Source organism: Microcaecilia unicolor, chromosome 7 (assembly GCF_901765095.1).
Source record: "Microcaecilia unicolor chromosome 7, aMicUni1.1, whole genome shotgun sequence".
Classification (NCBI taxonomy): Eukaryota; Metazoa; Chordata; class Amphibia; order Gymnophiona; family Siphonopidae; genus Microcaecilia; species Microcaecilia unicolor.
This window is the reverse complement of record NC_044037.1, coordinates 230,666,953-230,684,325: the sequence shown is the minus strand read 5'-3', so window position 1 is coordinate 230,684,325 and position 17,373 is coordinate 230,666,953. Positions and strand designations below refer to the sequence as shown.

The 17,373-nt window shown below is 43.7% G+C and overlaps 1 protein-coding gene across 1 annotated transcript in view; it reads right to left on the bottom strand.

The window, feature by feature from the left end:
* Positions 1-3,958: 3,958 nt before the first annotated feature.
* CCDC173 (coiled-coil domain containing 173) overlaps positions 3,959-17,373 on the bottom strand; it is an 82,993-nt gene continuing 69,578 nt past the window's right edge. The window contains exons 8-9 of the mRNA XM_030209703.1: positions 11,401-11,565; positions 3,959-4,381 (exon numbers count right to left, since the gene is read on the bottom strand). Coding sequence (XP_030065563.1) covers positions 4,010-4,381; positions 11,401-11,565 — 537 coding nt within the window. The 3' untranslated portion in view covers positions 3,959-4,009. The remainder of the gene's footprint in view (positions 4,382-11,400; positions 11,566-17,373) is intronic.

The following is a 17,373-nucleotide window of genomic DNA, read 5'->3' as shown; positions in this document are numbered from 1 at the left end:
ATGAGAGATAGGTGATAGGAATTGAAAGCAGGCACCTAGCCCTCCTGTCCTGTGAGTTGCTGTGTTGGGAGTGGGGGTGGAAAAGGGTGAGTCAGGTGCAGCACTAAACAGCAGTCTCTGACAAAACAAGGGTCCAGGCTCTGCTGTGCTGTCTCTGTCTGAGCCCTCTCTGGGCAGAGGTTAGCTGAGCTCCCACAAGTTATTTCAGAGCCAGATTCAGTTGGAGCAGTGAAGTCCTCTGACAAACACAAGGAGGATATTTCTCTGCTTGGGAGGAGGGAGGGGACGGGACAGAGAGCTGACAGCTTTGGAGCCAGACTGAGATGAGCAGCAGAGATTAGATACTCAGCAGAGCTTGATTGCTTGCAAAGTGACGCCCTTGAAGACATGCGCCCCCTGCAGTGCTTAACCTGCTTACCGGGTTTGACCGGTCCTGTACTCCGCCTAGAAGACTACGGATAGAGCAAAGTATATATTTTTAAAGAAATAAATGTTATCTAGTTAGAAGGACCATGGGAGGTGAGGAGGGACAGACAATGCAACTGGGGGGGGGGGGGGGGGGGGATAAATTAGAGAGATTCTGGACCAGAGATAATGGAGGAGGAAAGAGAGGTGCTGGATCCAGGGAGAAAGAAATTGCAGTAGGTGCTGCTCTGTTGGACCCGGGGGGGGGGGGGGGGGGGTGCAGACAGGAAAAGGTATTGGCCCAGGAAGAGGGGATTGAGTCTGGACTGGAGGAGGGGAAGTCACTAGACCCAGGAAGGGAGATGCTGGAACTGGGGCGGAGGCACGGAAAGAGGAGAGATGTTGGGATGGAGTGAGAGGTGCCAGTGCTCCTCTGCTGGACCTTGGTGGGACAGACAGGAAAAGATGCTGAATCCAGGATGTGGAGGGAGAGGGATAAATTCTGTACCGGGTGTAAGGTGGTGGTGGAGGGGAATGAAGAAGAGACTCCAACTGACTAGACTGAAGGAGAGGGGGAAAAGACACTGGACTAAGGGGGGAATGAGAAAGAAGAGAGATACTAGCCCCAGGGTACCAGGTGTGGGAGGAATTGGCAGGGAGACAGAGAAAAGATGCTGAGCATGTAAGGCGCATAGGTACAGGAACACAGAGGGGCAATACTGGACAGAAAGGGAATAGGGACATACAGGAGCAATGTTGGACACGGGATAGGAACACAGAGGGGCAATTCTGATCAAAGTGGAAGGGATATGGACACGGTGGAAATGCAGGACAGGTTAAGCTACAGACAGGGTAGGGTGGGGACGCTGAGAGGGCAGATGTTGAACATGGAAGGAGAGAGGGATAGTCACAGGGAGAAAGAGGGAAGATGGATGGTGGACCTGGAGAAAGAAGAAATGTCAAATGGACAGGTGACTCTGCAAAGACACTGGGACCAAAGCAAATAGAAAAGTAAAATGCTCAGACAACAAAGGTAGAAAAAAAGTATTATATCCTGAATTTATTAATTGGAATCAGCTTTTGAAAATGCAGATCTCTGCTATTTTGCATTTCAGTTTCTATTTCTTTGTTAGTGCTGTGTGCAGAGCCTGACTTCCTGAGGTTTCCAGTTCATTTTTTTTGCCTTCATATCTCAGTTACTGATGTGTGGTCCCTTGTTTCATATTTGTTGAGGGTCTGTATGTGTTTTGTTTGTGTGACTAAGGTGTGATATTCTGCTAGCATGTAGTCTGTGTAGAGATCTTGTTGCAGTCCCGTTGGTTTAGTTTTTTCACTAGATGGTGTTTTAGAGCATGGTGTAGTATTTACAGTGCTGCCTCTTCATGCATAAGGTTGTTGCTCTTTGAGTCCTGGGAGGTAGTGCTGATGTGCAAAAACACGCTCAGAGCCTTACCATACCATAAGTCTGTGTATACTGTTTTGCAGTGGAGGCGTGTTGGCCTTAATGAGGTGACATCAAAACTTTTAGTCTTTTAGTTTGTCATAACTTCAGAGAGGGCTGGCATCTCTGCACGCTGGTCCTGCATCTCCCTTTCCCATCTTACCCCCATTCCCAGCAGTTTCCTTACACACACACCCCCAATGGCATTGTGTAGCCACGGAGCTCTCAGACAGTTTGAGCAAGGTGAGGTTCATGAAGAACCTTGCAGCTCTTAAGACAGCAAAATCAACAAGCTCTCTGAGAGTGGGAGGGGAGGGGGAAGATACGTATGTGAAAGAGAGGGGAAGACTAGCTGTGGGGAAGAGAAATGTAAAAGAGGAGGGGCAGATCAGCTGCAGGCCTCTACAGATGTGTAGGCATCATCTACTAATGCTCTTTTAAAAATACACTTTAATTTGATTGCTTAAGAGACCTATATATATCTACTAAAGTTTGCACTGTTTAATTTTCTTTGCCACTTTGGCATTTTCATGTATTTCTCGCTTTTCACTTCTGTGTAAGACAGCCTGTAACTAAGGAGGCCCAAGTATGAGGACTTGTTATCCTGCTTGCCTTTGAAGAAAGCCAAGTTGTTTACATGTAATAGGTAATTGTTGTGGTCAGCATATTTCAAGTCCTCGCATACTTGCCTACCTCCCCTTTTTGTGAACATGGAGAAGGTCCCACATAGTAAGTTGCATGCATGCACAAAAGTGCTTCTCAAAGATTTCCAGAACTTTGTTCCTGCTATTTCCACCAGAACAAGACTTTATCCTTTTCTGCACCATACAACTCTCCTGTAAGTTTGAGCCATGCACTGCATAAAAGTAGAAGCTCTTGTTCTGGTGGCAACAACAGACCACAAGATGAGTAACTATGAGTTTTTGGGGGGGGGGGGGGGGAGAGGTGGTGTTACCCAGCTGATTAGCTAGCTAACTAGCTGACTGCGAGCAGTGGCTATAAGGACACACTAGTGAGCTTGTTGGGGTGAATGTGGCTGGCTACTAATCATTTCTATAGCGCTACTAGATGTACATTGTGCTGTACACATTATATGTAGATACGTTCTCTGACCCTAGAGGGCTCATAATCTAAGTTTTTTCTACCTGGGGCAATTGAGGGTTAAGTGACTTGCCCAAGGTCACAAGGAGCTGTAGTGGGAATTGAACCCAGGTTTCCAGGATCAAAACCTACTGCACTAACCATTAGGCTACTCTTCCACTCCAAGGGGATGGCAGGGATAATGGAGGGAGACTGGTAGGGAAGAGAGGAATAAGACAGCAAGTGATACTAGAGTGACAAGAGGGTGGGGATGGGAACTGTGTACTTATGCCAAGGAGTGGAGAAGTAGCCTAATGGTTAGTGCAGTGGCCTGAGAACCAGGGGAACTGGATTCAATTCCCATTGCAGCTTCTCTGGCTCTGGGCAAGACACCTAACCCTCCATTGCTCCTGGTACAAAATAAGTACCTGTATATAATTTAGGTTTTGCTCGTGCCTTTTTCAGTAGTAGCTCAAGATGAGCTCAAGGTCCCTGGAGGGCTCACAATATGTTTTTTGTACCTGAGGAAATGGAGGGTTAAGTGACTTGCCAAGATCACAAGGAGCAGCAGTGGGACTTGAACCAGGCACCTCTGGATGTCAAGACTGGTGCTCTAACCACTGGGCCACTCCTATATAAACCACTTTGATTGTAACCACAGATAGGCAGCACATCAAATCCTACTCCCTTTCCAACGGCCTACAGCATTAAGGGCTTGATTTATTTTTCTATTAGACATAAAATTGGAAATCAGGCCCTAAAGGAGCTGTTAGACCTTGGAGGGGATCTCTCTTCTTCGCCCCTTGCTGTTCAACTTTGGTGAAGACATTGGGGTGGGTGTGAAAGGTCTCAGGCACTGGCTCCTAAATTTTAATCTGGCTCCTAAAATAAAAAATAGTAATCTCTCTCTCTCTCTGTAGTTCCAATCATGTGTAATTACAATAATGGCTTTCATTCTTAGAACACCCAAAAAGTATAGTTACAAAAAATGCTTACTTAATTTAACGACTTTATTCAATTTAAAATTCTGTCTTAAAGTATGTTTTTAATATTGTGCTTTCTACAAGATTTAGAAGCTCACTTTTAATTTGTTTCCCATGTAAAACCTATTTTTTTTTTAGCCTTGTGGATGTCTTTGGTATCGCTGATGCTTTTTATTTCTTCTGTAGTAGTTCCATTGTTTGTGGGTAATTCAGTTGCCCCATTATCTTGTGACTGGTAACTGGGCTGAATACTTCCATTTTCTAAGTAAACAGGCCCATGACCAGCTCCAGTGCCTGCCCTGGCTGCCCACAGGAGAGGATAAGGGTTTTGACCAGCTCTGATAGCTGAATTGATGACATCCTGTGCATACTCTTGGAAATGTTTCTCCTCCAGTATCTTAACTGCTTCATTTTGTCTCTCATATTCTCTGTCAGCTTCTTTGGCTAGACGCAATTTTGTTCTTTTATCAACCTGTTTAAAAAAAAAAATTTTAATAGTCCAAATCAGTATAATTGTTATATAATTGTAATATTTAAAAATATGACAATTCTTGAACAGTAAACACTTCTGACTTTCCAACATAGCAGATCTTTTAAGTAGCCAAGACATTTTATATGTTCTGCATATTTGGTCTCTACTCGTCATAGAGCTTTCTTTTGTGCCACACCTTTGCTTTGGAACTAACTCTCACCCTCTGAACAGGATTGTCCTTTCCCAAGTTTGAAACAAACTTAAAATCCCATTTATTTCAGCAGGCATACCCCAGCTCTAGGTAATTTGATGCATCTTGCAGAAGCAGTCTGCAGGATGGTTAGAGGTCATTTACATATTGTTTGATGTTGTTTTCTTTCCTTATTTTTCCTTTCTTTGTTTTAAATACTGCCGTTCCGTTATGTTTATGTATTTTATATTTGTAAATTGCCTTGTTATATCACGAAGAAAGGCAGTATATTAAATTCAATAAACCATAGAACATGAATGTGTACACCTAAATATTGAAATTCGGTGAGTAAATGTCACTATTCTATAACATGTGCATATAATTGTGGGAGATGCTCATGCTCACCCATATGAATACCTTCTTACATCTGCATACTAAGATTACAGAATTCTGATTAGCGCCCAACCAGCATTTAACCACAAATCTGTAACATTCACCTGCATACATGCTAGTATGCTATAATTTGAGCATGCAAACGGTGCTTACATTTAAGCATTCACATTATAGATTGAGGTGCTAGTAAAAACTTAATTGGCAACCAGTACAATACAGGGCTAAATTTAAAACTCTATGCCTGATCTTCAAGGCCCTGAAAGGAAATGACCCTGAGTATCTAAAGATTAGGATGATCCTCCACACACCGTCAAGGACACTAAGGTCCTCCCAAGGGCTTTCACTAACTACACCCTCTCCAAAAGACATTACACGATGTGATACCCGCAAGCGACCCTTCTCCGGAGTAGCCCCCGCACTCTGGAATGCGTTGCCTAAAAGGGAACCAGGTGAAAGCTTGGCTCTTCAACCAAGCCTTAAATGGAAGAAATAACTAACTTATTAGTCTCTCTCACACACACAAGGAGTGACTCAGGCTACACATACTGCAGCGGGACATGTTTATCCACTCCTCCATGTGCAACTTTCTTCAAATCAGTCACCTTACTTTCTAATTCTTCCTACTTTCTTACCCATCTATATGTTACAACTTTGCCTTACCCTTCACTACCAGTTATAATGTTCTATTACATATTGTGTTGACATTGCTAGTATACCATGCCATACTTTGTATTGTTTTCGAATATTTTTACTGCTGTAATTGCCTATTGCTTATGTTTGATCTATTCTTACTGTAAACCTCCTTAAGTGAACTCGTTCAAAAAGGCGGTAAATAAATCCTAATTAATAAATAAATAGTATTCTGTAATTTGAGCATGCAAATGGTGCTTACATTTAAGCATTCACATTATAGAATCATGTTGTCTCCTGATGAGTCAAGTCCTTCTATAATGCCTTGTTATCTACTACTGTCTGCCTCATTGGTACATAAACTCCTAAAAATTAAAGTTGGGCGATTCCATAGCTAGCAAAGATATTCATGTGAGATTACCTTTTTTGTCCATCCTGTCAGTGATTGTGAGATGCTGTATTAATTCCCAGTAGGTATAGGGTTGATGAATGAAAGAAAAGCCAAAACAAGTAGGGTGTTTACAAACAGGAAGGGGATGGTATGACTGTGAAGGAGGACTAGGGGAGGAAAGCCATAACCTTAGCAAGGGAGGGATAAGGGGTTTTCACATAAGAGAAGCTATGCTATTCAGATCACAATTCATCAAGCCCAGCATCATGTCTCTGACAGTGGCTAGTATGGGTCACAGGTACCCAGGAAATTCCAAAAAGTAGATCTTTTTTTTTTTTTTGTAACTCATTTCCAGGAATAGGCAATGGCTCTTAGAAACGTGGTGCCTATGTGTGAAAAACAGTCACTCATTCATAGGCACCACGTTTCTAAGAGCCATTGCCTATTCCTGGAAATGAGTTACAAAAAAAAAAAAAAGATCTACTTTTTGGAATTTCCTGGGTACCTGTGACCCATACTAGCCACTGTCAGAGACATGATGCTGGGCTTGATGAATTGTGATCTGAATAGCATAGCTTCTCTTATGTGAAAACCCCTTATCCCTCCCTTGCTAAGGTTATGGCTTTCCTCCCCTAGTCCTCCTTCACAGTCATACCATCCCCTTCCTGTTTGTAAACACCCTACTTGTTTTGGCTTTTCTTTCATTCATCAACCCTATACCTACTGGGAATTAATACAGCATCTCACAATCACTGACAGGATGGACAAAAAAGGTAATCTCACATGAATATCTTTGCTAGCTATGGAATCGCCCAACTTTAATTTTTAGGAGTTTATGTACCAATGAGGCAGACAGTAGTAGATAACAAGGCAGGTATTGCCAGAGGCAGATTCCATCCCACCTATTACTGCTTTACACAGTGGGCTGGATAAGGTTTTGTTTTTTACTATATCAGTTCCTTGGGTGCAAGGACTAAACTTGGCAGCATCGATCCTGGGCATTTAATTCCCATAGAGGTAGAAATTGCTACACACTTGAGAAAAGTTTCTTTAAAATAAAATCCAGTTGGATGGGATGCAAGATGGCCAACTGAGTAGAGGCTTGTGCTCCCGAGTCTTGGATCAGCTGTGCAGGGACAACTATCGTCAAACACAAGGGCATGTTACATATGTTGTTTCTTTGGGCTGTGAACAGGTGCTGGGCGAAGGAGGTCCCTTTCCTGCAACGTTCAATATCACGCTGAGCCCTGGCCTTTCTGAGACTCCTCCAAGGCCCAGTAATATGGGTGGCTCTGAGATGCGAGGGAACAGTGTTGATGCCAGAAGTGTTGCAGCAGGAGCCAGTGATACACCATCCCAATTGGCTCTGATAGAGGCCACTGAGGTCTCAGCTACAGGTGGAGCAGACCATCATTTGGGTGAGAAGGAAGAACGTGAAATTGAACAGAGCAGTTAGAATTGAATGGAAAGTGTATCTGTAAGTGGTGTCATCAATATGAGAGAGTTGTAGCAATTGGATCATTTGAGAAATCTATGCTGGGTAAACCTGATAAGATTTTAGAAGGACCTGACTCTTCAAATGCAAGTCTAGCTTCAAGGTGAGACTGTTAAGAACAGATGGAAAGACTCTCATATTTAGACCAGTCAGTTCAAGATATAAAAACTGTTCAACTGGCTTGATGAAGGACAATGTTGTGTCCCAGAAGAAACTGGAAGCTCTTGAAAATTATGAGAGATGTTTAAATCTGAGACTTTTGAATTTTCCAAAGTCTCCCTTGATTTCCCCACTGGAGATGTTAAGAAACTATTTGAATGAAGTCCTTAAAATTTCTATGGATTCTATACTACCTATTACTACAGCATATTATGTTGGAGATTTTGTTCAGGCCTTACCAGTGGAGGGCAGGAATAAGACAAACTCAGAGCTTCAATCTGACAGAATTCTCAGAGAGTTCTGGAAACGTTGTTACCAAAGCTACCTTAATTGCCACATTTGCCATGGAACCAGACTGTGTCTGGATCCTTCTTTTTTTATTTTTTTTATTTATAATTTTCAAATAATACAAACCATGTATATTTATACAAAGAATGTTAGAAAATAATATTACAGAATATCTCCAAAACTCTAACACAATAAGGTAATAATTCTTCTTACTTTGACCACAATAAATCAGACAAGATACTAGGAATTAAACTAAGGAATTATTTTCTTAATAGTTAATTGAGAGGAAAAGACACATAAACCAACTAGCTGATATTACTAGCATATCAAACTGTGTGATGATTCAGGTAGATCCAATACCACCACTTTCCTCTTTGGCAACCACCCATACCTGCAATTTCTCATGGTCAAGAAACACATAGTTAACATCATTTAAAGAAACAAAGCATCTACATAAATATTTCAATACAAAAGATCCACCTAGTGTGAGTATTCGTGGCTTTAATGCCAGAAACTCTCGCCGCCTTTTCTGCGTTTCTTTATTCAGATCAGGAAAAACTTGTATCTTGGCCCCCAGGAATAACGCTTTCATATGTTTAAAATATAAACGAAAAATGTTATTCCTATCCGGCTCCAGTGCAAAAGTCACAAGGAGAGTGGTACGGTGAGTTATCACCTCCAAAGAACTTTCCAGAAATTCTGTAAGGTTAAGTCCAGGTTGAGAGCCTTGGGAAGGAGTTCTGATTCCTGAAATATATTGAGCTTTGGTAATTGGTGGAAAACCCTCTACCGGAACTCCCAAAATTTCACCGAAGTACTTTTTTAACATGTCTCTTGCTGGAATCAATGGAGACTTTGGAAAATTTAAAAATCTTAAATTGTTTCTCCTTCCTCGGTTATCAAGAAATTCTAGCTTCCTAGCTAGAATTTCCCTTTCTTTAACCATTACTCCTGTTAAGTTCTGCAGTTTTTGTGTCTCTTCTCCTAGTGTCTCAATTTTTCTCTCATTTTCTTGTAGTCTCCCGGATAGGGCACTTTGTTCATGCTTTAAATCTAGGTATTCTGTTTTAATGGAGTTTGTTACCTGGGTTAGGGTGGTATTAATTCCCTGGATAGCGTCCCACAGTGTCTCCATCGTTATAACAGCTGGTCTTATTTCCACTCAACTTCTCTCAGGAGCAGCCTCCAGAATCAGGGGAGATATCAGGCTTTCAGCCCTTATACTACCAGCAGTGTTCCGTTCTGGGGTTGAGGTAGCGGCAGGGCCCCCTTCTGCAGCTCGAGATCTCACCACTTCGGAAGGGTCATCGAACTGCTTCCCTGTCGGCACTAAGCTGCTTCCGGGTCGAGGAGGAGCTGTAATCTGAGGCGGGCTTAACGAAGCCGCCTCTATGCTTCGGTCCGTCTGACCAGCATCGGGTCCCGTCAGCGTTGGCGTCTGCGTCTTCAACGCCTGGACTCCGAATTGTTCCAGCGTCTTTTGCTGGGTAGCCGGTTTCACGGGGTCGGAGGAGGATGAAGCCCCGGTCTTGCCCTTCCTCTTCCCCATAATATCAACGGGGAAGAGTGCTGCGTCCCAGGTATGTCCGCTGAGAAATCAGGAGCTCCCAGACGTACGTCCTCTCACAGCGCCATCTTGTCTCCTCTGTCCTCTTAATTGTCTGGATCCTTCACTTGTATTTCCATTATAAGGATCAGTTATTTTGGGGTCAAAAAATGTATGTATTTCCTGATCTCTCCAGGGCTATGCAAATGAGGAAAAAGTTTCAGCCCTGGGAGATACATATTTCCTGCAGTTTCCATGTTAGTGCATTATAAAATTTGTGGGTTAACTTTTGTGTTTATTGATCCAGTACATCTAAGAAATTTTCTAGAAGCTAGGAACCTCCAGTTCCAACAGTAGCATCTTCTCCTATGTTGGATGCAGTCTCTTCTGAATAAGTCTCTCAAATGTCATATGTAATCCTTAAAGTCTCTGGACATTGTGGGATAGGCTCTCCTTCCTATCCACTTTCCTGTGCCCCTTTTCTAATTTCCTTTTTTGGCATTGTAAATGTGAACTATTCCTGTTTGTTTTCCTTATTAGTGTTTTGTAATGTTACTATTATTACCTTGGAATGGATAGCATTTTTCTGTTTTCAAGTGTTAATAATTGAGATACAAGTTAGAAGCATCCTATATAATAAAAAGCACCTCCAACGTTCTGAAGCTGACTCCGTGAAAGTGAAGCCTTGAAGCATTCGTGCTCCTGCTGTATCCATCTCCTGAATTGACATCACGTACTTCCGTGTTCATCACAAACAGCAAAGACCAAGCACTGGAAGGGAACGCTGCAGAGTTGCCAGGCAACGGAACGCGATGTCACATGCATGAGGGTGTCATCGTCCCTCCCTCCCTCCCTCCCTTCCAGTTCCAGGCACCCTACCTCCAAATTTTAAAAGTCATCTTCACTTACGAAGTCGGGTTTACAGCGGCCGGCAGCAGCGGTAAAAGGCATGCAGGCTCGACCCTTCTCTCTCTCTCTCAGCTCTGGTCCCGCCCTTGCAGAAACAGGAAATGAGGGCGGGACCAGAGCTGAGAGAGAGAGAGAAGGGCCGAGCCTGCACGCCTTTTACCGCTGCTGATGGCTGCCCCCCCCCTTGGTAAGTGAAGATGACTTCTAAAATTCGGAAGGAGAGGGGTGCTGGAACTGGAAGGAAGGGAGGGAGGAAGGAAGGGACGATGACCCTGGAACTGGGAGGGAGGGAGGGGGGCTCCACGAACTGGGAGGGGGACCCTGAAACTTGGTCCCCTGGAACTCGGAGGGAGGGGACGACCCTGGAACTTGAAGGGAGGGGGGGGGACCCTAGAACTCAGAGGGAGGGGAGGACGACGACCCTGGAACTCGGAGGGAGGGAGGGGATGCCCCTGGAACTCGGAGGGAGGGAGGGGACGACCCTGGAACTCGGAGGGAAGGAGGGGACGGACGACCCTGGCACTCGGAGGGAGGGGATGACCCTGGAACTCGGAGGGTGGGAGGGAGGGGGGGCCCATACTCTCATTCTCACACACACACGCTGTCTCTCACAGACACACTCGCACCCAGTCTCAATCTCTCTCTGTCACACACACACACTCGCACATTCACTCTCTCTCACACAGTCACTCTCACACACACTCTCTCAAACATACACACTCTGAGGAAAACCTTGCTAGCGCCCGTTTCATTTGTGTCAGAAACGGGCCTTTTTTACTAGTTTATAAATAAAGAAAATAAAAGACAAAATCCAGTGAAGTTTGGGATACATTAGTATTGTTCAGCTGATGAACCCTAAAATCTAATCTACCTTGTTGATGTACTGGATACAGTACTTTACAGAACAAAACAGGTACAGTTTTATTGTAATAGCTTATCCAAAAAGTATTTTTTAATGCATGATGATTACTGGTCCCAGATATAAATAATATTCAGTTATATGTTTTTATCTAGTTACCATTTGCTGAATAAGAAAAGTTTGTCGTTCTAAGCATTCGTCCTTCATTTTTCTCATTTTTTCTTTCTGCTGTTCCAAAAAGTACATGTCTGCTGCTCGTATGGCTTGAAGGTTCTGTACTGCCTGAAGTTTATCTTCTTTTTCTTGTTTCTCTTTTCTTTGTTTCTACATATAAGAAAAAGTCCATAGTGACACAGATAATCGGGAAACTCCTTTCCATTAGCAAACACACAAGCAGATGGTACCACCCAGATTTTGAAAAAAAATCTTAATTATCCTTGAGTCACAAGTCAGTCACCAAATCAGAATCTACTGGCTCATATTTTTTCAAATTGGAAATCATTCTGCCTGTATCAATTTGTATTTTGGCTTTTTCATTCTAATTTATATTCAATTCCTCTAGAAATACTAGAGGTTAAGTTTTTGGGGTTTTTTTTAAGATCCTCCTGATTTATCCTTTGTCACTCCTATCATTACAACAGGGTGGTGCCCTGCTGACTTTGTTTCAATAATTTTTATTGCTAACACAAACAGCAAGAGCATACAATGTATACATAAAAGAAAGTTAACAGCCACATAGACAGGAGAGAACCAAAGGAAACAAGCAGTCATCAAGTTTTTTTTAACAGTTCCCCACCACACACACATACCCTCCTTATCATAGCCTTCCCCCACAGATAACCCAAAATGCCATAGGAACAAACTCCAACCTCCAAGAATAGTATTGTTACCATACACTCCAACCATCGATTCGAAGCAGAAACAAACCCAAAAGCCCTAAATACACACCCCCACCCTCCTACCAGCAGCCCTCCCCCCAATATGAACACTACAAGAGAATCTGGACTCTGATGACTCCCAGATGCCAACACTAGGCTTCAAATCTTCCCTCCCCCTCCCCTTTCCTACTCCATTAATACCCACAACATGTGGTACTGGAGCACAAAACAACAACAAAAAAGGTGAAGTCAAATCACAAATTGTTACATAAAAGACCCAGTTCCCTAGGCAACAACATATCATAGAAAGCCTCCCACACTTTGAGAAAGCAAACTTTATTCTTAAAGTAACCCCTCACTTCCCTTGCCTCCCACGTGGCAAGCAAATTAACTTGGTTCCTCTAATGCCAATAGGAAGGGGAAAGTGGTGAAGTCCAATATTGCAAGACACAGTTCCGTGCCACCAATGTAAGCTTACGGAGCAATAGGGCATATTCTTTAGAAGCACCCTGAAAGCTCCTGGTTGATCCAAAACCAACAGCTCCATTGATCCTCCAATTGTACATTCAAAAATAGACTCTAAAAAGCACACCACAGAGGACCAAAAAGCCCGAATTTGCTCACATCCCCGAAAGGAATGAAAAAAGGTGCCCTCAGCTGCATCACGTTTAATACATAGAGGTGAGTGTCATCTCCCCATTTTAAAGAGTTGGAGCTGTATAAGGTAGGCCCTATGGAGGACACAAAAGTGACATTCCTGAAGACAGGCTCCTGAAATCAAGCGTGGAATACTACCAATGGCCGCCCGAACATCCCACTCTGTGAAGGAGTGGCCCAGATCTGTAGCGCAAGATCAGGTATACATATGATGTATCACTTCATACCATATGCACAGAGATGTAGCTAGGGGGAATGCAGGGGGATCGGTCACTCCCCCAAATGGATTTTTCAAACAAATGACACCTATGCCCATGCGCTGCTGCCTTCCCACCTGCACGCGGTGCCATAGCAGCCATGAATGCACCGGGATCGTCATCTGGTGGCCTGCCTGCCCTAACATGGCTGCAGAAAACTAGCCTGAGCCTCAAAGTTGTTGAGCCCCAGCTGCCCGCAGCACACCTTCTCCTTACCACAAGAAAAGGAGCCAAAATAACTGGTGGTCGGGCATCTCTTCTTGATAAGTCCAATATGCTCCTCTCCACTATGTAGGGCCCAAGGCCCATCAGGGTCCTCGTCTTCCTCAGACATGGCCAGGCCCAGTGCAGCTGATATGCAATAAGTTTATATTATTGAGCAGACTGGATGGACCATACAGGTCTTTATCTGCTACCGTCTACTATGCTACTATATGTTATGTAATTTATAATCCTGCTAACAAGCAAGCAACTCTGTCTAAAACTGGGGATCCGAATACAAAGCTAAGGAAAAAGTCCAAGTATACATCTGATGCAGGGTACCCGCCAGCCTCCACTCCATTCAGACCCATGCATGATCAGAGATTGCATAAGGCCCAATCTCTGAGAATGAAATCATGGGAAAAAATAAACCAGAGACCAATAAGTAATCAATCTGAGACTGTGTGGAGTGTGCCGTGGACAGATGAGTGTAAGCTCTATCAGAGGGATGTAATACCCACCACACATCAACCAAGTCCACCACGTGACACATATTGGGAAGACCCCTAGAAACCATAGAATGCCTAAACCCCACAACTGTAGATTTATCCATAGTCTGATCCCAGTGCATATTAAAAGTCTTGACCTACTACTATGATCAGGAAAGGCTGCATTGACAGCAACAACTGAGTCACAGTTTTATAAAAAGGTCTATCAAACTGATTTGGAGTATACACTGTGCAAAGAATAATAGTATGATGTGCCACAGTAATTTGGCAAATCAAGAAACGGCCCCTGGGTCAGACTTTAACACTTTAATCTGGTCTGTTATGCCTTTGCGGAGTAAAATGGTCACTCCCCTCTTCTTACCCTGGGCTGCTGCAGCAACACACTCCCCCACCCACCACCTCTTCAATTTAGCATGTTCTTCATTATTAAGATGAGTTTCTTGCAGGAGGACAATATCAGCTTTGGCCTATGTAGTTGTTATAAGATTTTTGTGCACTTGACTGACTTTTTAATTCCCCCAACATTCCAAGTGAAGACCTTCAGTTATATAAAAGTCAGTATCTGGACCAACCAGAGCAAGATCAAAACTTCTACCTTTGAGGGGGCAGGCCGTCCCAGCCACCAATCTCCCTGCCACCAGGCCAGATAAGAAACTCAAGGAAGAACAATATCTGAAAATGTAAATTTCAGTACCACAGGAAGACAACAAAACCAAAAGTCCTGAGGCACTCTCTCATTCCTTTCCAAACCTGTCCCACAACCTCCACCTATCCACTTCCAAACCCATCCCACCCACCCTTAGTGGCTCCTCCAATAGAGCTGTCATGACAAAACACCACCCCTACCCCGAACAACCCTCCCCAGAGCATAGTACATATTACATAACATCCCTTTACTCCCATCAAAATAATCATACATCCAGGCACCCATATGCATTCCATACCATATAATCACAGACAGAGCAGATAAAGCAGTAATGTGAAGGATGAAGAAGGTAGAAGTCCTCACCTCGCAAGAGAGGAGCCACCCAGTCACAGCAAGAGCAGCAGCAATGATATATACAATAAGCAAAGCAGCAAAACGGCAGAAGAAACTGTGCTAAGAAGATGATGCAACAGGCCGGCCTATTAGATAGATATGAGCAGTAAAACCAGTGGCATAGCCTGGAAGCAACAGGCTGCCAGAGACAGTACTACAGGGAGCCAGCTAGTACTGAAAGAGCAGAGGAAGAGACCTCTGCCCACTGAGCCAACTAAGTCACCTGCTCTGCCTCATCGAGTCCAGAAGGAAAATTACTACTACTACTACTACTACTTAACATTTCTATAGCGCTACAAGGGTTACGCAGCGCTGTACAGTTTAACAAAGAAGGACAGTCCCTGCTCGAAGGAGCTTACAATCTAAAGCTCCTTACAATCCACTCAAAATACATCCAAGGAATGCCTTCCTGTGGTTTTCCAAAAATACACACTCCCTTTGCACACATGCGCAGTCTATAAAATTAGTGTGCATCTCACACTTGGTGACTTTTGAAGAGCCGGATTGAAATATTTTAAGTTTCCTTTAAAAAGAAACAGTTATTCACAGTACAGATTCAACAAGGTACAACAAAAGAACACTGTGAACAATAAAAGCTGAAGTGGAAAATTGGCACACATTTTCCAACTGTTCTTTTAACAAGGTCCCCTATTGTTTCTCCACATTAAAGCTGTGTGCACTATGCGCTTATTTCTGTGAATAATCAGAGTGACGACAACCCAATTATTTCATCTGCATCACAGAGGCATTGCTTCATGCTGTGGGAAGAGCAATCCGCACCCCATCAGTTTGGCGGAATCAGCAGACAAAGGATACAGCACTTGCGTGATTTATGCCAACAAAGACGGCTATGCAGCGCATTACACTGGACCACTCTCGCTTGAAGCTGTGCTTGGCTGCTTAATTGATGTGGCCGGTAAACAGAACTGGAGACTACTGTACACTTTAAATCTCCAAACTGCATTAAAAAAGGGGGGGGGGGGTATGCATACTAGTCAAACATACACCAGACATACAAGAGAACATTCCAAAATAATTACAAGGCCAACTACCCTCTCAAAACATATGAGCCCCTCAATCGCCAACATAAAAACCTCAAACACCCATATATAAACAAAACCAGTAGAAGACCAGGGTTAGCAGGGCCAAGGGTATAAAAGGCCAGCTTTAGAGATATAAGTAGCCAGTAAGACAGCAGACACAGTCATGGTGCAGCAGGTCACTAGTTCTAAAACCTCAGGAATCCTGGAGGTAATATAGAGCAGTGCAGTGTTCTTTGAACCGCGGGACCAACAAGGCCCCTGCTCTGTCTTGACAAAGGACCGGTGGCTCCAGACAGGTATACAGAAGTCCGATCAGCTGCAAAGATGATATCAAATCCAAGAAGACGCAAACATTAAAATGAGAGCGTACACGAAAAGATTAAGCAGCAGAAGGGCCTAAGAGTCCGCCGTGCATACTGTAAACAGTTCAAAGGTCATAGCTGTAAATCCAAAGGAACGTAGGCCCCGCTTAAGCCATGGAAGACTCCATGCCTTTAGTTGGCAGATCAAGACCATCCACCAAAAGCCTGGCAGCCACCACACTATCAAAAACATGGGTCTGCCTTTGATGTTGTATAAGGAGTCTGGTGGGATATTGTAGCAAAAGATGAATCTTCGCAGCAAAGAGAGTGAAACACAAAGGGGAGAAGGCCCATCTTTTGAACAGTCCTGGAAGGAGTGGCCTAGTGGTTAGGGTGCTGGACTTTGGTACTGAGGAACTGAGTTCAATTCCCACTTCAGGCACAGGCAGCTCCTTGTGACTCTGGGCAAGTCACTTAACCCTCCATTGCCCCATGTAAGCCGCATTGAGCCTGCCATGAGTGGGAAAGTGCGGGGTACAAATGAAACAAAAATTTAAAAAATTCCTATTTTGGTAAGTGAACGTTAAGGATGGCAACCTTGTGAGCATAATTCAGAATCTTAAGTATAACCACTCGAAACCTATTGTTTTCTACCTTCAGTATCCTCAAGCGATGCGCTTGTTCCATGCAAAGAGGGCCCAGATGGACGGGCAACTCAGCTTGTGGGTAAACAAGGCTTCCAAAAATCAAACGTTCCGCTTCCAGCACCAACACAGGGACACCAACCAAGCGAAGATTGCTCCTTCTAAGTCTTCCAGGTTGGCTTGGCAGTTCTCGAGCACTTTCTGCAAGCGGGTGTGAGTAGTTTCCACTCCCTAGGCCCGGTCCTCCACATCTCCCAGCCACAGTTGGTACTGGGCCATATTTAATTTACTTATTTATTTTGACATTTATACCCCACATCCCAAATATACATGAGTTCAATGTGGCTAACAGTAAATAAACAACAGACAAGGTTTACAAAGCTATAAACAAAATATCAAATATAGACCATTGATGGCCAGTTGAAGTCTAAGATACTCCATCAATGGATAGAAACCTCTCAAAGAGGAGAGTTTTCATCTTTTTATGAAATACCACTGCTACTTTGGAAACCCACATGGAGCTCAGCATCGGCCCCGCCGGGCTTACAGGCACCATCATCTTGACCTCATACGTGTGGGCTCAACTCCCACCCTTCCGCAGG